Source organism: Pongo pygmaeus, chromosome 19 (genome assembly GCF_028885625.2).
Source record: "Pongo pygmaeus isolate AG05252 chromosome 19, NHGRI_mPonPyg2-v2.0_pri, whole genome shotgun sequence".
In the NCBI taxonomy this organism is placed as follows: Eukaryota; Metazoa; Chordata; class Mammalia; order Primates; family Hominidae; genus Pongo; species Pongo pygmaeus.
The window spans coordinates 77,770,446-77,793,275 of record NC_072392.2 but is presented as its reverse complement, the minus strand read 5'-3'; the positions used below and the strand labels follow the sequence as shown (position 1 = coordinate 77,793,275).

At 38.5% G+C, this 22,830-nt stretch overlaps 2 protein-coding genes across 8 annotated transcripts in view; one reads left to right on the top strand and one right to left on the bottom strand.

The window, feature by feature from the left end:
• The window catches only part of CCDC43 (coiled-coil domain containing 43), an 18,306-nt gene extending 11,509 nt beyond the window's left edge, over positions 1-6,797 (top strand). Inside the window, exons 5-6 of one of the 2 annotated variants that reach the window (XM_063656763.1) lie at positions 71-1,011; positions 5,589-6,797. In XM_063656763.1, coding sequence (XP_063512833.1) covers positions 71-258 — 188 coding nt within the window. In that variant the 3' untranslated portion in view covers positions 259-1,011; positions 5,589-6,797. Of the gene's footprint in view, positions 1-70; positions 1,679-5,588 lie in introns of those variants that run through there. The other variant, XM_054456731.2, reaches the window with a different exon arrangement.
• Positions 2,750-22,830, bottom strand: MEIOC (meiosis specific with coiled-coil domain). Of its 6 annotated transcripts, none has more exons than XM_054456721.2 (8): positions 22,555-22,807; positions 21,823-21,957; positions 16,603-16,757; positions 13,610-13,714; positions 10,858-12,718; positions 9,568-9,702; positions 5,541-5,748; positions 2,750-5,138 (listed from the first exon to the last, which is right to left on the bottom strand). In XM_054456721.2, the coding sequence occupies exons 1-8, from the start codon at positions 22,621-22,623 to the stop codon at positions 4,963-4,965; spliced, it is 2,844 nt and encodes a 947-aa protein (XP_054312696.2). In that variant the 5' UTR covers positions 22,624-22,807; the 3' UTR covers positions 2,750-4,962. The 6 variants fall into 6 exon arrangements, with proteins under 6 accessions (XP_054312696.2, XP_054312697.2, XP_054312698.2 ...); XM_054456722.2 differs by having other exon boundaries at positions 5,568-5,748; XM_054456723.2 differs by lacking the exons at positions 16,603-16,757; positions 21,823-21,957; positions 22,555-22,807 and adding an exon at positions 13,954-14,004.

The window sequence follows — 22,830 nt, the reverse complement described above, 5'->3', positions numbered from 1 at the left end:
TAGAATGAGGAAAGGCAGCAGTAGTTGTGATCTGTGTGACCTGTACCCTAATCCCTTAACTCACCTGTAGTTCTGTTCCGAAACACCAATGTGGAAGATGTCCTTAATGCCCGAAAACTGGAGCGAGACTCACTTCGGGATGAATCCCAAAGGAAGAAGGAACAGGACAAGCTGCAGAGGGAGAGAGACAAACTAGCCAAGCAGGAGCGCAAGGAAAAGGAAAAGAAAAGGACACAGAGAGGGGAGCGAAAGCGATAACCTTGGCCTACTCTATTCTTTCCCCCCATGAACTTATCAAAGGGAGAACTGGTTGTATATTTAAGAGAAATGAGAGTGCATTGCAAAGTAGTTTCCCAAGGCATTTCCCCTATTGTTTACATGGTCAAAAGGAAAATCACGATCACTTCTAATTACAAAATGTGCTATGTTTTGGTGGGTGGGCAATCAGATTATTATAGTTGATGACTGTACCAAAGATCTGGAATGGGGGCCACCTTTATATTTTAATACTGAAGTCCTGTGCTCCTTTTGGCCACTTTAAAGTCTTCCTTCACCTTGGATAAATAGGAGCATTCAGAAAGCTAACAGTTTTCATTCTGAAGGAGCAGAAACATAATCAATCCCTCCCTGAGATAAAATGTGGGCATGCACATTGCTTTGGAGGCAGTATTCAGCTGTAAGTGTAGTATTGTTTTATGGCTGAAATAGAAACCTAATGAAGAGCACTACTTGGATCCAGATTTTATGTTAACATGGCAGCAAAACTAGGAAAATGGGAAGAAATTACTTGGGGGGTGTTCTAGATCTGATTTTTTTTTTTTTTTTTTGAAAGTTTCAGCCTATGGGAGGAAAAGAGGTATCTTTTAAAATAGAGATAGTTACATATTTTTCCTCTTCTAGGCTGTGTCACTATTGGGTGCAAGGATATCATTGTTGGCTAGATTCATTTTGTATAATCATGTATCCTCTTGAGTGCTGGTAGAGATTTTAATCCTGATTTTTCCGTAAAACGTGAGTATTAAGAAATAATTCCTGGTTTAGAGAAACTGGAGAAATCACCCTTTTAAGGAAGAAACACTGGAAATTTCTGCTAACACCAAGATATTTAAGAGTGTACATAGTAGGTGCTCAACAAATTTATTGAATGAATGAGTGAATGGAAAAACTGGGAGAGTCGAAAGTGAGCAGAAGCTCTCCATTTCTACTTCTGTCACAAACCACATTAAATTGTAAATAAGGCCCTTCTCCACTTGACTTCAGGCAGCAGATTGTCTAGAAGCCTAAGGACAGCAATTTCTGTGACAAGACAAAGTAGATATTTTATACCAGGGGTTGGCAAACTACTGCCCACGGGCCGAATTTGGCCCAGTCTGTTTTTGTATGATACAAACTAAAAATGATTTTTACATTTTTAAAGAGTTATAAAAGAAAAAAAATGTGGTCTGTAAAATCTAAAATATTTACTACCTGGCCTGTTGGAGGAAAAGTTTGCCAATCTCTGTTTTATACCATTAACTATGAGATTAACAAAAACTTTTACCTTTGTGCAGAAGGTTTAAAAAAAAAAAAAACATGGTTAAGGAAAGGGAGACATGTGACCTCTTCATACACTCCTATAACCGTGGCATTGCAAAAAATAAAAACCACCTTTAAAAAAAATAAATCTTATTTAAATTGCTGTCTTCTGACTTATTTTGATTGCTTCTACATACCCATGGAAATGAAATATGTGTGAGTAGTTACTTAGGAATGTGTTGATTTTTATTTTATGCTTTGTTTTGATTAGCCCTATAACTTAAATTCCACTAGTGGAACCTCTTCCTGGAATCCATAAATAATTCTTTCTCAATTTTCCTTTTTGTGAAGTAGGAATTAGATCAGAAAGGTTAGCATGTTTTTTGGAACATCAGGAAATTGGCTTAGAAGTCCTTACGATTATGGCTTATAGTCCTTTATGTGGTGGTAACGATAGGGTATGATAGAGCCTATTTTAATTTAGTAATCCTTATTTTGGGATTTTGGGTTGTTCTCACCTTGATTTTTGTCACTGAAGGAGTCAGGTTATATCCACGGTCCCCTGAAGGGTACTTGTTTCAATTTGTTAGTAGTCAGTTCTTTCTTCTGGGACTCTACTATGTATGTCACAGTTAAGTATACTCTCAAACTAATGCTTAAACAGAAAAAAGAGGATCAGCTCATTAGGCTTTGAGTTTAGTTATCCACTTGACTCAGGTGCTAATAAATCCTTTACGTCTAAAATGTTCAGTATTGCAAAGGGCACATTTTTTTTGTTTTTTGAGACGGATCACTCTGTCACCCAGGCTGGAGTGCAGTGGCACCATGTTGGCTCACTGCAACCTCCACCTTGCGGGTTCAAGTGATTCTCCTGCCTCAGCCTCCCAAGTAGCTGAGACTACAGGCAAGTGCCACCACACGCAGCTAATTTTTTGTATTTTTAGTAGAGATGGGGTTTCACCGTGTTAGCCAGGATGGTCTCGATCTCCTGACCTCGTGATCCACCCGCCTCAGCCTCCCAAAGTGCTGGGATTACAGGCGTGATCCACTGGCGCCCGGCGGCAAAGGGCAAATTTTAAACAGCCATATCTTCTATGGTAAGATTGAGTTTTAGGCCAGATTTTGGATTTCAGTCATAAATTCTCAACCCTCTAAAACTTTATAGTAGCAGATTATTCAAGTGAGAAGGACACTGATAACAACTCAAGGTAATTTTGCTTTTTCCATTAAAAAGAATGAGTACACCAAGTTCCTTCAGATTAGAAATGGCAGGAGCATCAGTTTTATCAGTTTCACTGCAAATTCTGTAAAAGTTTTATAATGTTTTCATAGGTTGTAATTCAGAATTACAATGTTTTATAGGTTGTAATTCAGAAATACAAGTACATAAAAACCATCTGTTAGAGGATATGCCATTGAAAGGGACAACCAACTAATTTAAAAATTATCTATTGGGTGATATGATTAACAATATTTCAAAGAATTTTTTAAGTGTTTGGTTCTTATTAATGGACTGGTATTTCATTTCTGACCAGTATCATGTAAAAGCTTCCCTAAAATTTTTATTCTGGTTTACATGGATTAGCATAAAGATAGAGCAAAAATTTAATCTTTGAAGGAGATCTGGTTAGATCCATGGATATCTGAATGGCATTGATTTATAAACCAACATTATTACTTGTGTGTTAATAATGAAATCTAAAACTTAGTATAAGTTCTTAAATGAAATTCATTTGACTTTCTGATATGAGTGACTCTTAAGGTTAGAAACTAATATAAATTTAGAAAAATGAAACCAAATGTTTTCAACAAAGTAATTTATTTTTTTCCTGAGACTAAATTCAGTACAGTATTTGTTTTTATAACATCCAACATGTCTTATGTTAAACTTAACCACGTTCTATGCAGTGACTGTGGTGAGATGATCTATTTTATTTGACTACCCTCAATGTAATTCATTTGGGTAGTTCTAAGGCATATCAGTGATCAAAATGTTTCTCCCTACAGTTACTCTTGCATTCTCAATCAGTTTCTTCTGCACATCATCTAAAGAAAATTTATGTGGTATGATTACACTCTTTTTTTGTTTAATACCAGAATTTCTAAAACTAAGAAAAACACTAACATTTAAAACATCAGTGTTTCTAGTCAAGGATATTTCAATTAAATTTCATCAGTACATTATAGTTTAACTCATGCTAGAAATGTTAAAACCCAAGATCTTCTGAGTCACATAATACCAACATTTCATATTAACGAATAAATTACTCAAGTTCTATACAAAGATACTAAGTGAAGAGAAACAGAAAAAGCTAAGCTTTCAATAGTTTTAAAAAATACAGAAGCAAACTAATGAACACAACTACACAAAATATATGCTAACCAATTGCAAGCTAAACTAGTTAGAGATTAACCTTTAAAAAAATACATTTTAGAACTTAGAAGCAAACTAATGAACACAACTACACAAAATATACACTAACCAATTGCAAGCTAAACTAGTTAGAGATTAACCTTTAAAAAAATACATTTTAGAACTTCGTGATACCCTCATAAAAGGCAGCAAACTAAGGGTATTAAAACAGTAGTCATTATTTCAGTTACTGTGCATCAAGTCTAAAAGATCCAGATAAAGGGAATGTTTTGTGATTCAATTTAAATAACTTTAAAATTGGAAACATTTAATAATTGATAATATAATTAAAATTTAAAGAATATACACAAATGATCTGAATAGCTTTTATATTCAGTAACTTGCATGGTTTTTACACTGGCACTTTTATCATTAATTTAGGAGAATCAGATCCATTTCCCTCCATATACTTAGGCATTAAGATTTCAAATTTATAAATATGGTAGTATTTTAAATATTAAATTTTTACATGAATATTGGGTTTATCCGTATTTTCCTTTGTTTCCCAGGTATTATCCAGTTTTGTAAGGAAAACACTTTTATATCACAATCAAAACTTGTCTTGGTTACTAGGCTGTAGCCATAATTGGGTTACAGTCACTTAGATTCATTATTTGGAATTATACTTAACTAAGACAGACCTAAATGAAACTTATCTCCTAGAAGAATTTCACATTTGCATTTACCTGCACGGCAGAATGAGTTTAAGCATATTTTAGCTGTTGGGAAATATTAAATTTACTTAAACTTGTTATCTGACTACTCAGAACTCTGAGTAGTCAACTGTACCTTTGCGTTTACTTAAAACTATATCGGATTCACTTCAAATAGAAGATTTTTAAATAGAAGTTAGACTTCATTAAGGTATTGGTATTAACTTTAAATCTGAAAGAAAACATACTGAAAGTTTGACAAGTTCATTAAAAAATTTTTAGCATGTCTTGATATATTTATCAGCTTTTTATTCTTCTTTCTGCTGGCATTTCCTTAATGTTTGTTTGTTTCACCTCTCTGGTTCATTGGATTGCTACTATTTATGCTTTCATGGACTTTGTATCTTCACAGTTTACTGTATCTTGTAAAGCCTTTACCACATCAGCTGTACTGGCTGTTTTTGGCAAGGTCATCTGCAGTGCACACCACAGGGCAGTGCGTGTTTTCCGAGTAGCCACACACATCTCTTTAATTGCTGAAGCAAGGGCAAAAACATCTGTAAAATAAACATTCAGGGTCATTTCATATTAAATGCCATTTAAATATCTGTTAAATCTTACAAGACCCAGTGCTTTTGCTACTAAATGATCAAATGTTATTTTTGTAAAAAAAGGATAGTTATTGATTGAACCAAAGTCCTGTCCTTTATCATTAAAATATTTAAAAGTATTGATACTTTATTTCTGACTTGTATGATAGTGACTGTACTTTGAGTAGAACACAGACTATCTTGAAACAGTTATAATAGACAAAATTAATAAAATGGAAATACTTTTGGAGTAAATAATGTGGAGATTATTTACCAATTTATTCTGTAGATAAGTGTTAATTTTAGAAATCTAATCTTTCAACCTCAGAATCTGATTTTATCAATACCTAAATTATCACACTGACTTACCACAAGAATATGCATTAATATTTGTACCTCTGTCATCTTGGCATCTAGGAACTCCTTGCCTTTGCCGATTGGAAGCATTAACAATTTCATCCTTTCTACGTGACTGTACAATGTGAATAGACTCCAAGTGTCTATCAAGAGCAGTAGAGATATTGGCATGAAGAAGAGAACTCCGAAGACGTTCCATTTTGCCTAGTAAAGTCACAACCTGAGGGAAGCATTTTAAATTTTGATAAGACATGTCCTGCCATTAAGTAAAAACAAATCTTCAGTGAAGCAGAATAGAGATGACAGCAATAATATTCATTCAATAAATCAAAGAATGCTTACTGTGTCCTGACACCATGCTGGGGGAAACAAAAATGGAAAGTGTTTTCTATCTACTTGTCTATGTTAATTCTAAAAATATGTGGTAGTTGATTACTGAAAATAAGCATCAATGAAAATGTTAAATATTCAAACATTACCATGTCATTAACAGTGCAAATACAAGATCTGATACTGTTTTTGACAAATAAGAGACCAGCCTGCAAACAGCATTGTTAGGAAGTATTGTAATCTAATGGAAAAAGTTTTGAGCTAAAAAGAGAAGTACTTGACTGATTAATCCTGACCTCAACAAGTCTTTAATTTTTCTGGGCCTCCAATGTTCCCTTTTTGGAAATCAGAAATATTCAGATAGTAATACTGACTAGTGATAGCTTTAAGGAATCCATAATACAGAAAATACTGATTTAAATTTACATTAAAATAATACAAAATGACTCCTGTAACTGTCAAAACTGCTAAAGAAAATTAGGATGCTTCTCAATCCTCTGGATAATGAAACTTAAAAAAGGGCACTGATATATTAGGTCAGTAGGGGGAGTATGTTTCATATGCCTAACTTGTTTCAAATTCTAAACTTGGAAAGTACATGGAAAGAGAACTTTTTGAATAATTGCAATTTGAAGATCAAGTAAATACAATAATTATCTTTGGGAGTTAAATGATTTAACAATTGATAGTAGAACTTGGTGTTCACTGACTGGAGAATATAGGGGGAAAAAGCTTCTCAAGAAACTAATGGCACTGGAATTAATGTTTCTCTAACCTCAAACTCGTATTAAGTTTCTTCATAGTAAGTCTATTCCGTATGTTAAATATTTTCCTTTCAACTGTGTATCAGCCAGATCCTTCAGGGGAAAACAAAACACACTAAAAACACCTCCAGGGAACTACTAATTATTTTTAAGTAAGACAATCAATTTGAGCAAATGATAAAGAAAGAGTAAAGAAATGTGCAGATTGGGGCTGGGCACTGTAGCTCACACCTGTAATCCCAGCACTTTGGGGAGGCCGAGGCGGGCGATCATTTGAGATCAGGAGTTCGAGACCAGCCTGACCAACATGGTGAAACCCTGTCTCTACTAAAAATACAAAAAATTAGTAGGGTGTGGTGGTGCATGCCTGTAATCTCAGCTATTCAGGAGGCTGAGGCAGGAAAATTGCTTGAACCCGGGAGGCAGAGGTTGTAGTGAGCCAAGATCTTGTCAGAGTGAGACTCCATCTCAAAAAAAGAGAAAAGTCTGCACAGGTGATTTTTAAATAAAGTTTTAAAAATATATTTTTTCAAAATTCTACAAAGCTAGCAAACTAGAAAATAGTAATTTTTTTTTTTTTGAGACGGAGTCTTGCTCTGTCACCCAGGCTGGAGTGCAGTGGTGTGATCTCAGCTCACTGCAAGCTCCGTCTGCCAGGTTCACGCCATTCTCCTGCCTTAGCCTCCCGAGTAGCTGGGACTACAGGCGCCTGCCACCACGCCCGGCTAATTTTTTATATTTTTAGTAGAGACGGGGTTTCACCATGTTAGCCAGGATGGTCTCGATCCCCTGACCTTGTGATCCGCCCGCCTTGGCCTCCCAAAGTGCTGGGATTACAGGCATGAACCACCACGCCTGGCGAAAATGTAATTTTTAAATCCTCTGTTAATGAAATAATGTTGCTAAGTATAGATAAAATGAATTTTTTTTTTTTTTTTTGAGACAGGGTCCCACTCTGTCCCAGGCTGGCATGCAGTGGCATCATCTCAGCTCACTGCAATCTCTGCCTCCCAGGCTCAAATGATCCTCCTACCTAAGCTTCCCGAGTAGCTGGGACTATAGGCACATGCCACCATGCACAGCTAATTTTTGTAAAGAAAATAAAATTATTATAACAGGCATAAACATATCCTTCTAAATTAATGTGAAGTATAAGCAAAGCTGGGAAAAGTATATCACTATCCACAGTATGTCATCCTTTATTTCCTAGAAATGTATTACTGAGATAAAGAAATTTTAATTTGGAACAGTTTTTTTTTAAAATAATAAAAGACTGAAGTTTTTATTAACATCTGGCTGTACCTCATATGTTAGGCTCTGAATGTACCATGGATAAATTCCATTGTACAGATTTTCAAATTTGACTCATGTTGATTTTTCTAATTCCTAAAATGGTTTTATTCAATAAAAGATGTAATCTGTTTTGCTGCATTTTTTTTCCCAGGAAGAATCTTTATCAAATTTTATTTGGAAAACTAAGTTTTTAAGAGAGGAAGGTCAAAAAAGGAAAAGTTTACCTACCCTAAGTTGCTTAGAAAATTCTGAAATTACAAAGAAGATAATAGGAATAATCATTAAATTATAAAATGACTTAACATGAGGATTCTTTACAACATTTGACTTGAAGTCATATCCTACTTCGCCAAAACAAAAGTATTTTGTTGGCTGGTGGTGGCTCACACCCAGCACTTTTGGAGGCTGAGGCAGGTGGATTGCTTGAGCTCAGGAGTTTGAGACCAACCTGGGCAACATGGTGAAACCCTGTCTCTATAAAAAATACAAAAATTAGATGTGTGTGGTAGCATGCATCTGTAGTCCCAGCTATTTGGGGGCTTAGGCAGGAGGATCTCTTGAACCCAGAAGGTCAAGGCTACAGTGAGCATAGATCATGCCACTGCACTCTAGCCTGGGTGACAAAGTGAGACCCGCCTCAAAAAAAAAAAAAAAAAGGAAAGATAGTAATTCCCTATTAAGTTACCATCTTATGTAAGCACAGCTTGCTCATCAAGCTGGAAAACAAATGTGACAAAGAAATGAGACTTTCTCCATAAATAATACTCAAAATGGTTTTTGCTTTTTAAAAAATTCTTTCAGTTGAGGATTAGCTCCACTGCCAATTTGAGCTTCAAGAGGAACCATTTAAATTACGAAAATTACTTTTAAAATGATTGAGTGGGACTATTTTCCCTTTCCTTTTTTTTGAGACAAGATCTTGCTGTGTTCCCCAGGTTGGAATGCAATGGTGTGGTTATGGCTCACTGTAGCCCTGACCTCCTGGGCTCAAACTATCTTCCCACCTCAGCCTCCTGAGTAGCACAAGCATGCGCCACCATGTCCAGCTAATTTTTAATTTTTAGTAGAGACAGGATCTCCCTATGTTGCCCAGGATGGTCTCAAACTCCTGGGCTCAAGTGATTCTCCCACCTCCACTTCCCAAAGTGCTGGTATTACAGGTGTGAGCCACTGCACCCAGCCCCTTTCCTAAATATTATAGTTCTAGGACCAAACATGAAAAAAATATATTTCAGAGAGTTAGATGTAAATGTGATTTAAAACGCTTCAAAGCTCTAAAACTTGATGAGAGTTTTATTTATTTATTTATTGAGATAGAGTCTCGCTCTGTCACTCAGGCTGGAGTGCAGTGGCATGATCTTGGCTCACTGCAACCTCTGCCTCCTGGGTTTAAATGATTCTCCTGCCTCAGCCTCCCGAGTAGCTGGGACTACAGGCGCATGCCACCACCCCCAGCTAATTTTTGTATTTTCAGTAGAGACAGGCTTTCACCATAATGGCCAGGCTGGTCTCGAACTCCTGACCTCAGGTGATCTGCCCGCCTCGGCCTCCCAAAGTGGTGGGATTACAGGAGTGAGCCACCACGCCTGGCCTGAAATTTAAAAAAAATTTAACAAAAAATCCATCCACTGTTATCTATTTTTACAGCTTACTCTGGCTAGTTCTCGAAGTTCATCCACAATTAAGCGATCAACTCTAGATGGGTTGGAAGTCAGCCTTGGAATTGGAGTGTTGTTAGTACTGGATACTTTTTTCCCAGGATAATTCTTGGCAAGGGCTAATTCAGTCTGTAAAAAATTACATACTTTTTAGATGTAGAATTTTCTAAATATGATTCGACCATGAATAATAGTTTTCATAAGCCTAATAAATAAAGTATTACCACTTTAAATGAAAATTCTGTTTTGGTATCAAAAGGCAACAAATGTAAACCACAATACCATAGTCTTTTTCTATCTTTTTTTTTTGAGACGGAGTCTCGCTCTGTTGCCCAGGCTGGAGTGCAGTGGCTCAGTCTTGGCTCACTGCAACCTCCGTTTCCCGGGTTCAAGCGATTCTCCTGCCTCAGCCTCCTGGGTAGCTGGGATTACAGGCGCCTGCCACCACGCCTGGCTAATTTTTTGTATTTTTAGTAGAGACTGGGTTTCACCATGTTGGCCAGGCTGGTCTCCAACTCCTGACCTTGTGATCCGCCCACCTTGGCTTCCCAAAGTGCTTGGGATTACAGGCGTGAGCCACTGCGCCCAGCTATCATCTTAATACAAATAAAATACCTGAGTATACCAACAGGTTAACACTAAAAAATTCAAAGAAATAAACTTGTAACCACTAAGGGGGTAAAAAATCTACTTCAGAATAACAATAACTTAAAATAACAATAACTTTAAAATGTCAAGCATTTTTCGTCTTCATTTATTTAAGCTTCCCTTTGGCCAACCCCATCCATTTTTAGTTTTTAAGTAACCCACTTAATTCCTTACAGTCATGAACTTACAGCAAATCCTGGACATTATAGAATTCAGGTCAGAAATAAGGCAAGTTGGCCGGGTGCAGTGGCTCACACCTGTAATCCCAGCACTTGTGACATCAAGGTGGGAGGATGGCTGGAGGCCAGGGGTTTGAGACCACCGTGGGGAACATAGTGAAACCCAATGTCTACAAAAAGTTAAAATTAGCCAGGCATGGTGGCATGTGCCTGTAGTACTAGCTACTCAGGAGGCTAAGAAGGAAGGATTGCTTGAGCCCAGGAGTTTGGTTACAGTAAACTGATTCTGCCACTGTACTCCAGCCTGGGCAACAGAGCAAGACTCTGTCTCTTTAAAACAACAACAAATAAAGCAAAAAAAAATACGGCAAGTACTCTTAAACTACACTAAGGTAAACAGAATGAAGACAGGCAAAAGGAACATACTGTTATTCCTAAATGGTTAACTTTGTGTTACCTTTTTTCTCTCTTTTTCTAATGCTCTCCATTGTTCATAGCACTCTTCTAGACGCATATGAAGTTCACTGGCTGGTCCACTACGGGTTTTAATTGGTCTTTGAAATCCAAAAGTTGGCATGAGACCAGAAAAAGAGTTATCACCATACATCATATCATTAAAATAAGGGTACAAATGGCTTAAGTCATCATAAGAAAATAAGTCATAGGACTCCAACAGTGGAACAACTGCATGGCCAAATGGGTGGGTGGATCTTAGGGGAAACCCATTCGAACCAAGTTGTTGAAAACCCTGATTATGCCTTAAATCTCCCATCATATAATTATTAGAAAAGCATGACGCTTGTGTGCGATTCACACGGCTATTGTCTCCACCTCTCGTTCTGTGGCTATTAGAATGACCCTGTGACTCCAGTAGATCTTGGTATGTATTTTGTGATAAGCCATCTAAATGCTTTGGACCTTCCTCAGGATCATAATGTCCACTCTGGGGCTTGGCTTGAAAATTATGTTTGTTTATATTTTCAATTATCCCATACTGCTGAGCTGAATAGTTATCACAAAATCCATTTGGCTGCTTTATTTTTTTATCTGTAACCAATTCAAAGAGATTTTCTTCTCCAGGCTTTGTTAGTCCTTCTATGTGATTGACAGATTGGATTCTTTCTGCACCATTGTAACTAAAATCAAAACTAGAAAATGCTGAAGGGTTTTCTTGGCAATGTTTCTGAAATAAATTGCTATTTGGGGTTAAGTTTGTGGATGATAGTTGGGGGAAATCTGAAGAATGGTTAGAACCTTTTGAAGCTGCATTTAAATGACTATTTAATTTCATCAAGTTACCTTGATTTCGATAAGGAATAGGAGTGTTATTTTTTGTTTGAACATTCATCCAAGTTGGTCTGTTTAAATTGATACCTCCTGAAGATGTTGCTGAGTTTGATAATAAATTCACTGATTTAAAATACTCAGAATGTGGGGGATCAGGTTTAGCAAACTGTTGCTTTTCTGTGACGTTAGCAAAATCATTAGCAGGACAAGCTGTGTGAGGTTTTAGTCCATATTCTGATGTTAAGCCAAAATCAGCAGTGAATACTGCTTCCTTTGCGAACTGTTTCTCCGTCAGATGTGGCGTAGTTTTCGGAAATGTGAAATTCTGCTGATCAGGGATTGTCTCCTCCATTTTCTTCTGATTCGCTGGTTTAACCTGAAATAACTTTGTGTAGGTGTCTGCTTCTACAGTTGGTGTTTCAGGTGTGCCATTGGCTAATTTTTTGCTATCTTGGACACTAAAATTTGAACATTTATTAAGCTTAGCCTTATTAGGATGAACATACTCTGGGTATCTACAATAATCTACATTTTCATTGTATCTATTAAATTGAGAAAGAAACATCTCTGCCCTTTTTTGCTGTAGTGGTGCTTCAAGACCTTTAGTACATATTCTGTCTCTTCCATAAGGGTAGATATCAACTCCTGATTCTTTCATGATATCAGACAGACCAGTTTGTGGTGTAAAACAGTTTTTGATAAGTGGATACTCTTGGAATGTTGTCTTAACTGTATCATTTGTCTGAATATTGTGACAGTTAGAATGATCACTTCGTGAGGGGTACATCCATTGTTCTTCAAGGTCTAAACCAGTAAATCCATGATAAAGTTCATCTATTTTTTGTTGTGGTGTGAGATTACTGTTATGCAGGTATTGCTTTTCCATTGCTGACACAGATTCACCACTACAAAAAGCTTGCTGAGAGATGGCTGTATCTATTGGCCTTTTGGTTTCTGTTAAGAGGTCATGGTGATCTGCAAATCTGCTTGTGTTCATTGGCCAAACTGACTTTAAATTGGAGGAGCAGGTCCTAGAACAAATAAATATATTTAATTACAACTTAGGTTTTAAAGACTTTATTTCCTCAGTGGAAAAGTGAGAAAAGGTCTTCAAAAACATTTATCTTGCCGCATGTCACCATTCTCTAATCCCTTTCAACTCTGCTTTATAAGCTACCATTAGCTCCAGATAATTATCTATCACATGAAATGTGCTATATGTTATATAAATACGCATTTTAATGTCTTCAATGTACTTTCCTTTCCCAAGAGACAATAACTAAGGCCTAATATGTGACTTCATGGTCTTAGATCTATTATTTATCTATAGTAAGCAGAAAATAAGTTTTTCCTTTGCTTAGGTTATTATATAAAAGCATTGTTGACCACAGTTTTTTTAATGAAAAAAATGTGTTTTGCTTAAACTTTCTGAAATTAAAATATTTTAATTGGTTATATGTGTGCTACATACTTCCCTATTTATGAAATAGTATATTTGGGTAATATAGCTTCCACACTTCAATGAAACAATTAAAACATTACAAAATTTTCTAACACATGAATAAAATCCATATGTATTTCTGCATAGTAGTAATGAGTTTTATTCTTTGGGATCTATGTATAAAAGTTCCCTTGAATTTATATTCTTTAAGCCAACCTTTAGTTCATGAACTCAAGGGAAATAGCTCTGAATTATGCAAGAATAATTTTTCAATGAAAGTCCTTATACAAAACCTTAGACTGAACTTCCAATTATATAGCAAATACTTCAGCAAAATCCAGTCTCCTTGAAACAATATTTGAATTAAGATACCTACTGTCAGATGATCCACTATTAAGTAAAAATAAAAGTTAATAAACAGGGTAAACTAGTGTATGTTAGTTTAAAAGCCTGTTATATACTATATAGATTATATACTAACCCTTCAGCAAAATATGGCTGTGACTTATCTTGTTCTTCCAAAATGTTAGACACAAGTCCATATAAGTCTGTTTCACTGCCATAGTCATTTCTTTCTGTTTGAATCCTAAAAATAAATGAATTCGTGCTGAAATACAATATATTGATTACTCTTTCCAGACTTATCCTACCTTACCATCTTTATCTATAAAATAGGTGGACTGAATCTACACCATCATTTCAAAGAAAGAAGAGACTAGAACTCAAGAATATTTTCTTTTCTACATATTTTTATGCGGAAATGTCTTTTCCACATAAATATTTCTCCATTTCAAATCCTATATCTAACTTACAGTGTATGCTTACCTCTTATTTCTCCACAACACATGTTTTTCATTTTAGGTGACCAAGATATAAATCTCTCATCTATGATGTCACAGACATGCTTGGTATCATAGCTGCTCCTGAAAGCAAGTCTTGTCTTATTATACATTATTCCATCAACACCCGCTCAGCTTCCTCATTTGCAATTTGAAAACCATATGAACCTGATGCGCTATTCTATTTTTGTGACTCTATATTAATATTGGATAAAAAAGTGAAATGCGATATGGTCATCCTAGACATCATAGCAATTTTGCAGTTGTCCCTTAAATGTAACAGATTTGGGAGCCATCCCTAATCCTTGCAAAGCATGACTGGATGGAGTTCCTTATATCCCAGAAATCCACCTAGTGACTGATACTGACTAAATACAAAATGTAAAAACCACAAGCACATGGTAGATTGGTACCTTTTACCTGTTATAGTTTTTGGGTAATTTCTTCCTTGAAGTAATACAGGTTGAGTATTCCTTATCCAAAATGCTTGGGATCAGAGGTGTTTTGGATTTCAGGTTTTTTTCTTGGATTCTGGAAATATACATTATATTTCAAATATATAATGTATATTTGTATATTTGGTTGAACGTCCCTAATCCAAAATCTGAAATGCTCCAATGAGCATTTGTTTTGAGCATCATGTCAGCACTCAAAAAGTTTTGGATTTTGGATCAGTTTGGATTTCGGATTTTCAGATTGGGATGCTCAACCTGTACGTCTATTTGTTGGTTTGTTTGTTTATTTATTTATTTATTTTTGAGATGGAGTCTTGCTCTGTTCCCCAGGCTGCAGTGTAATGGTGCGATCTCTGCTCATTGCAACCTCCACCTCCCAGGTTCAAGCAATTCTCCTGCCTCGGCCTCCCAAGTAGCTGGGACTACAGGCGTGTGCCACCACGCCTGGATAATGTTTTTTTTTTGTATTTTCAGCCTGACCACGTTGGTCAGGCTGGTCTCGAACTCCTGACCTTGTGATCTGCCCACCTCGGCTTCCCAAAGTGCTGGGATTACAGGCGTGAGCCACCGCTCCCGGCCCTGTACGTTGTTTTATAATAAATTGTAACTTCCTGTTTTTTCATATTTCAACATTTCATAGTGTTGGGATATTTTAGAAATAAAATGCCTTATATTTGCATAACACTCATATTTAATTGATCTTCATAACATTGGAAAGGTAAGCATTAGTTATCATTCATTATTATCTGTTGAATAAATGAATGATCATTTGAGATATTAAGAAACTTGTATTTTGCAAGGGTATATGACTTGCCAAACTACTATATACTTGCTAAATAGTCTCCCCGTAAGTCCAATACCTTTTCTACTACATGTGTTATCTCATAAAAGTTCAATATAAAAGCTTTTTTGTGTAATTATGTATTAGTATATATCTAAAAAAGTATTCAATGTAATATATACCAAACTGCTAGCAGCTGTTATTGGGTGGCGGGGGGAGAAGGTTAAGACAGACTTTCACTTTTCTTGATATATATTTCTGAAAAGTTTGAATTTTTTCACTTGATCTTAGCCAAAAGCTGAGAATAGGCTTGAATTTTTTCAATAGCATATATCAACTTTAAAAATATTTTTGTTTTTTGTAGAATTATGTATTATATAGACTTTCTAATAAAATTATTTTAGAGAATTTGCCAAGAATTTTAATTTTTTAACACTTTTCTAATAAATACAAATAACTATTTCCTGGTTAGACTAAAGATGCATCAGCTTCTATAAATAGCTCTCATATATAATTAAAGATAGATGTCACTCCCTTAGGGCTCCTCTTTGCAATAGGCTCCCATAATATCCTAGTTATCGTCGTCATCATCATCATCATCATCAAGATTATAAAGGTAAGGATAATATTTGCCATGTTTAAATTCTGGTATCCCCCATAGAAAAGCATCTGATGTACAGGGGGCCCTTATTATTTGTGGAATTGAACAGAAAAATAATTTAAAATATCTTATGTTTGATAAAACCCTGTTTGTTGTATAGTTGTGAAGGAAAAAAATGGAAAATTTAGAACTGGATTACAAAAACATCTAAAAGTTTTAACTCATTCATATAAGTCATCTTTAGAAAGAAGAACTTAAGATTTATGCACTAAATGTTCCCACTAATGAACTTTTTAAATTAATAACCTAGCTGGGCAGAGGCTCATGTCTGTAATTCCAGCACTTTGGGAGGCCAAGGTGGGAGGATGGTTTGAGGCCAGGAGTTCAAGACCAGCCTAGGCAACAAAGTGAGACCTCGTTTCTTGAAAAGGCAACAAATTTTTTTAAAGTTAGCTGACCACCGTGGTGCATACCTGTAGTCCCAGCTACTGTGGAGGCTGAGGCAGGAGTATGGCTTTGAGCCCAGGAGTTCAAAGTTGTAGTGAGCCATGATCTCGCCACTGCACTCCAGACTGGGTGACAGAGCGAGACCCTGTCTCGACAAAACAAAACAAAACAAAACACTGTAAAAACTATACACTAATAACTGCCCAGTTTACACTTTCCTAAAAGTTTGAAAAACACAAAATGCCACAACAGTAAAATGATGATGTAGGGAACAGAGAGCAAATAAACCTCAGTTCCTATGTAATTAAATTTAAAAATACCTCAATTACCCTGAGAAATGAATTAATTTACCTGTTCTTTATATTGATCTGAGAATTAGAAGGTTGTTTAATATCATCTCCATAAGTAGACCATGGTGCACAGAAAAGTGAAGAATCTACAGAACTTGAATATTCTGTTGAAGAAAATGGAGTATAGGTCTGCCTTAGGTCTACATTGTCTTCACTCTGAAAGTTTTAAGAAATGTTTATCAGACACATCAAAACTTCATTTGTTGTAGAATATTAGAAAAATAAGAAATCAGGGGAAATAACACAGATGTAAGAGTTGGGAGAATTACATTCAAATGTAGACTTAGTGACTTAAGCTTGCTTTATACCAGGGATTGGCAAACTTTTTCTGCAAAAGGCCAAATAGTAAATATTTTAGGCTTAGCTGGCCATTAAGGTTGCTGTCAAAACTTTTCAACTCTAATGCTGCAGCACTAAATCAACCATAGACAATAAACAAACGGGTTTGGCTGCACTGCAATAAAACTTTATTTACAAAACAGGCATCTGGCAGATCTGGTTCCTTGTTGCTGGTCCGTGGTATAAAATACCTACAATTATTGTAGTTTTTTGTATTTTTTTGAATAGATAAGCATTATGTGGATACTAGCAATGTTATTTTTAATACATTATATATAAAATTCAGTCTTGGGACCAGGCGCGGTGGCTCAAGCCTGTAATCCCAGCACTTTGGGAGGCCGAGGTGGGCGGATCACGAGGTCAGGAGATGAGACCATCCTGGCTAAATCCTGTCTCTACTAAAAATACAAAAAATTAGCCAGGCGTGGTGGTGGGCGCCTGTAGTCCCAGCTACTTGGGAGGCTGAGGCAGGAGAATGGCATGAACCTGGGAGGCGGAGCTTGCAATGAGCCAAGATAGCACCACCGTACTCCATCCCCGGCGACAGAGCGAGACTCTGTCTCAAAAATAAATAAATAAATAAAATTCAGTCTTAATGTCCCCAATCTCTGAAAAAAGTTAATGTATATTTATATAGAATTTTACACTATTCAAATAAATTTCACATATATTATCATATTCAGTAAACCTTGTGACATGAGTATTATCTCTACTTTAAAAACAAGGAAACTGAGGCTGCAAGTCACTCAGCCAATATGTAACAAATCTAAAACCAAAACTCAAGGTCTTTTTCCTCCTATTGCAGGGCCTTTTATACAGTATCTTTTTTTTTTTTTTTTTTTTGAGACAAGAGTCTGGCTCTGTTGCCCAGGCTGGAGTAGAGGGTGAGATCTCGGCTCACTGCAACCTCTGCCTCCCGGGTTGAAGCGATTCTCCTGCCTTAGCCTCCCAAGTAGCTGGGATTACAGGCACCTGCCACCATGCCTGGCTAATTTTTGTATTTTCAGTAGAGAGTTTTAGGGTTTCACCGTGTTGGTCAGGCTGGTCTCAAATCCTGACCCCAAGTGATCTGCCCAAGGCCTTGGGCCTTCCAAAGTGTTGGGATTACAGGCATGAGCCATTGCACACAGCCTCGGTGAATGCTTCTGTAATGAACTTGAGTAAACAAGAAGTTTGGGTGTTAAGTTTCTTTAAAAAAAAAAAAATAGAAATGGGGTCTCACTGTGTTGCCCAGGCTGGTCTTAAACTCCTGGCCTCAAGCGATCCTCCTGCCTTGGCCTCCCAAAGTGCTTACAGGTGTGAGTCACTTTGCCAGGCCTTGGGTTTTAAGATTTTAATGATTTAAACCCTGCCTCCTTCCAAAAGGGACCATGTAGGGAAAGTGAATTTAACAAACAAAAAAAGATTAAGCTAATTTATACATTGTTTATTCTAGAAAATGCTTCCTTAAAGAAGACTGAAAGTATAAATTCAAAATTTTTAACTCTCCAGATAAGTAACTATTAAAACCTGAGATGCAATAACTATAAATACCCAGACATAAACACAATGAAAATAGCATTTTCTTATAAATGCAGAAGAGATGTAATTCTGGCCGGGCGCAGTGGCTCACACCTGTAATCCCAGCACTTTGGGAGGCCTAGGTGGGCGGATCACCTGAGGTCAGGAGTTTAACTCCTGATCAACATGGTGAAAGCCCGTTTCTACAAAAATACAAAAATTAGCCAGGTGTGGCGGCAGGTGCCTGCAATCCCAGCTACTCAAGAGGCTGAGGCAGGAGAGTCACTTGAACCCAGAAGGAGGAGGTTGCAGTGAGCCAAGATTGAGCCATTGCACTCCAGCCTGGGCAACAGAGGGAGAGTCCATCTCAAAATAAATAAATAAATAAATTAATTAATTAAATTAAATAAGGAAAAAAGGAAAAGATATAATTCTGGCTAAAAGTATTTTCTAATTGCTTTTATTCTGTTAATATTTCTAAATTTTTGTTCCTAATAGATATGATCACTGAAAAACATTTAAACTATACAACGTTATACGATACCAACAAAATATGAACATTAAGAAATACCTCCCAATCATCCATCTTCAAGAATCTAAAAATATTTTATAACCATTTGTTTAAGTTCTGGTTATGATTCTATTTAAAACCCACACATTATAATTTTTCTGTTTATAGTTTATATTACGACTATTCTCAAGTTGAGGAAATGGAAACACAGAAGGGATTTTGCTGAGAGCTAAAACTAAAAACTACCTTTCCAGAATTTGTTGGTTAGCAGCAACTTTTACAAAGGCTTTTTATCTTTCTTTCCTAATTTTATCCTTTGAGTTCTAAAGTTATCATCATAGGCCCACTCTTATGTGTGAAGTATCCAAAGTGACATAAATAATTGTTCATCTTTTTGAAATAGTTGCTTAAACAAAAGGAACATTTTCAGATTATGTAATGTCAAATGAATAAACAGTATTGGAAATTAAAAATATTTTGGGAGTATTCTTTCAAGTATATTTTACATTTTAAAATACATTTTGAATATTACAAATAAAAATCCTTTTAAAGGACAGACTTAACTTTTGTATTCTTGGGTTAAAACAACTAAAGTAATGTGGTGGATTCAAACAATCATACTTGAAATATCTGCATCCCTTTCGTTAACAGAGGCCAGGAAATATGCAAATATTTGAGTGGGCATATTAACTGGATTAACTTTAAAATGTATCACTTATATCCTTAACATACTTAAAACAGTGAACTGAAATTAAATCCAAGTAAATTTTAGTCCGGATGTAAACACTGCAGAGAGCCGTGGAACTATGGTCTGGGTTCCACTTCAGCTTTGTCATTTAGGGCACAAATCAAGCTCTCTGAGGCTCAGTTTCTCAATCTGTACAATGGCATAATAATATACAAGATTCTTAGTGTGGATTAAATAAAATAATTTATTTCTAGATATTGTTATAATTCAAAGTACAACAATATCAACATTGATGTCCTGGTTAAATAATTTCAAATGAAAATTACTTACATTACCCAAGCTTTATTTCCTTTGATTAATAAATCTAAATGTCTTGGTGAGGTAAGTGGTAGCATATAATTTAAGACATTGTTAAAACCAGAAAATAAAGGAGTAAAGTGAAATTTTCACCTTTAAATTATCAAAAATGTGTTTGTACCAACTTGCAATAAATGCCTGAAGGAAAAAAATACATTTTGATCTTACTAAATAAGTAGATTTTCTTACATTTCTGGCATTATGTTATGCTAAGGACAAGGTGGAAACGAATCAATGAAAAATCTTATTCCTTAATTTGTTTCCTTTTTTCTTTCTGTTTTTTTTTTTTTTTGAGAGGGAGTCTCGCTCTGTCACCCAGGCTGGAGTGCAGTGGCATGATCTTGGCTCACTGCAACCTCCACCTCCCTGGTTTAAGATTCTCCCGCCGCAGTCTCCCAAGTAGCTGGGATTACAGGTGCCCGCCCCCACACCCGGCTGATTTTTGTATTTTTAGTAGAGATGGGGTTTCACCATGTTGGCCAGGCTGGTCTTGAACTCCCGAACTCAGGTGATCCACCCGCCTCGGCCTCCCAGAGTGCTGGGATTACAGGCACCAGCCATGGCGCCCGGCCTTTAACTTATTTTCAAAGCAAAGTATGTATTCTGCAAACACTGTATTTAAAAGATTGTAGCCAGCACGGTTGCTCACGCCTGTAATCCCAGCACTTTGGGAGGCCGAGGCGAGCGGATCAAAAGGTCAGGAGATCGAGACCGTACTGGCTAACACAGTGAAACCCCGTCTCTACTAAAAATACAAAAAATTAGCCGGGTGTGGTGGCAGGTGCCTGTAGTCCCAGCTACTCGGGAGGCTGAGGCAGGAGAATGGCATGAACCTGGGAGGTGGAGCTTGCAGTGAGCCGAGATCGTGTCACTGCACTCCAGCCTGGAAGACAAAGCAAGACTCTGTCTCAAAAAAAAAAAAAAAAAAAAAATTGTTTCTGGGCTGGGTGCTCTGGCCTGAAATCCTAGCACTTTGGGAGGCCGAGGCGGGAGGATGGCTGGAGCCCAGGAGTTCGAGACCAGCCTGGGGAACATGGCAAAACCTGGTCTCTAAAAACAATACAAAAATTAGCCGGGCATGATGGCAGGTGCCTGTAATCCCAGCTACTGGGGAGGCTGAGACGGAAGAACTGCTTGAACCGGGGAGACAGAGGTTGCAGTGATCCGAGATCGAGCCACTGCACTCCAGCCTGGGCAACAGAAGGAGACTCCGTCTCAAAAAACAAAACAAAACGGCTGGACACGGTGGCTCATGCCTGTAATCCCAGCACTTTGGGAGGCCGAGGTGCGCGGATCACCTGAGGTTGGGAGTTCGAGACCAGCCTGACCAACATGGAGAAACCCTGTCTCTACTAAAAATACAAAATTATCCAGGCGTGGTGGCGCATGCCTGTAATCCCAGCTAATCGGGAGGCTGAGGCAGGAGAATAGCTTGAGCCCAGGAGGCGGAGGTTGCGGTGAGCCGAGATCGCACCACTGCACTCCAGCCTGGGTAACAAGAGCAAAACTCCATCTCAAAAACAAAAACAAAAACAAAACAAAACAAAAAAACAGCCGGGCGTGGTGGCGCGTGCCTCAGGAAGCTGAGGCACAAGAATCGCCTGAGCCCGGCTGGCGGAGGTTGCAGTGAGCGGAGATGGCGCCACTGCACTCCAGCCTAGGAGACAGAGCAAGACCCTGTCTCAAAAAAAAAAAAAAAAAAAAAAAAAGTTGTCCCCGGTTTTCTCTTCCTTAACTGTGGAGCCATTAAACACCTATGAATCGGTGGCTCGAGTAAATCAATTTGAGAATAAATCGTCTAACAGAGGCGGAGTTTACTAAAGGACCTGCGATTTGTAGCAATCGTAGAAGGAAGCGGAGCCAGTCAACATCACGCTGCCGAAGACGTCGGTTAACCTGCTGCCGGCGTCGGCGCCGAGGTTCCAGCAGCGATTCGCACCTCCGGCGAACGCGACTTTGGGCTGCAGCACACGGGGATAGGAAATATCAGAAAGTGGTCAAGAGGGTGACGCCGGAGCTGAAACGGCCCGACACCTGTTCCACCTCGGCCGTTCGGCTCAATTCCGAACCCTATCAGAGGACACGAATTTGGGGGCCCGCGCTTCCAGCCTCGGGATTCTCACTCTCCCTTCGGGCCCCGTGAGTGCTGACCCCGAGGTGCGCCCCTCCCCGGCCACCGCCTCAGCGCGACGGCTGCTTCCCGGGAATCGCGGCGACCCCTGAGTGCCGACCCCGAGGTGCGCCCCTCCCCGGCCACCGCCTCAGCGCGACGGCTGCTTCCCGGGAATCGCGGCGACCCCTGAGTGCCGACCCCGAGGTGCGCCCCTCCCCGGCCACCGCCTCAGCGCGACGGCGGGAATCGCGGCGACCCGGGCTCCGTCCGGCCCGTCCAGTCAGCCCGCGCCGCGCCCCCCCGCCCACCCGCCCCGTCCGGCCTCCCCACCGACGACCCGCCTCTGCCGCCCCGTCTGGGGACGCGCCCCCTCCTCAGCCTCTCCTCCTTGTCGCCTCTTGCAAGCCTGGCCACCCCCTGGACCCTGCCCTTCCTCATCCGTTACCTCAAGTCCTTCCTCCCTCAGGCCTGAGGGGTGAGGGCGCGGGCAGGTGTCTCCGCGTCTCACCTCCATGGGGCCCCCCCAGCCTCTCCTGGACAAGGCACAGTTCCTGGGGTACGGGGGTGAGGGGGGGCGTCCAGGCCCGGCTCCCTCAGCCCGCACCCCGCCGTCTCCGCAGCCGCCTCCGCCGCCCGGGCGCTGCCTGGAGCCAGTGTGCGGGTAGGGGAAGCGGGAGCGGGGAGGGAGGGGCGGGGGCAGAGGCCGTTACCTGGCCTGCCT

Coding starts and splice junctions, on each gene's coding strand:
- MEIOC (XM_054456721.2), bottom strand. CDS start 22,623: ATGGAGGTGAGACGCGGAGACACCTGCCCGCGCCCTCACCCCTCAGGC. Junction 9,703..10,857: donor TAGAAAAAGAGAGAAAAAAG/GTAACACAAAGT, acceptor AATTTTTTACAG/ACTGAATTAGCCCTTGCCAA. Junction 5,139..5,540: donor TATTAATGCATATTCTTGTG/GTAAGTCAGTGT, acceptor TTTATTTTACAG/ATGTTTTTGCCCTTGCTTCA.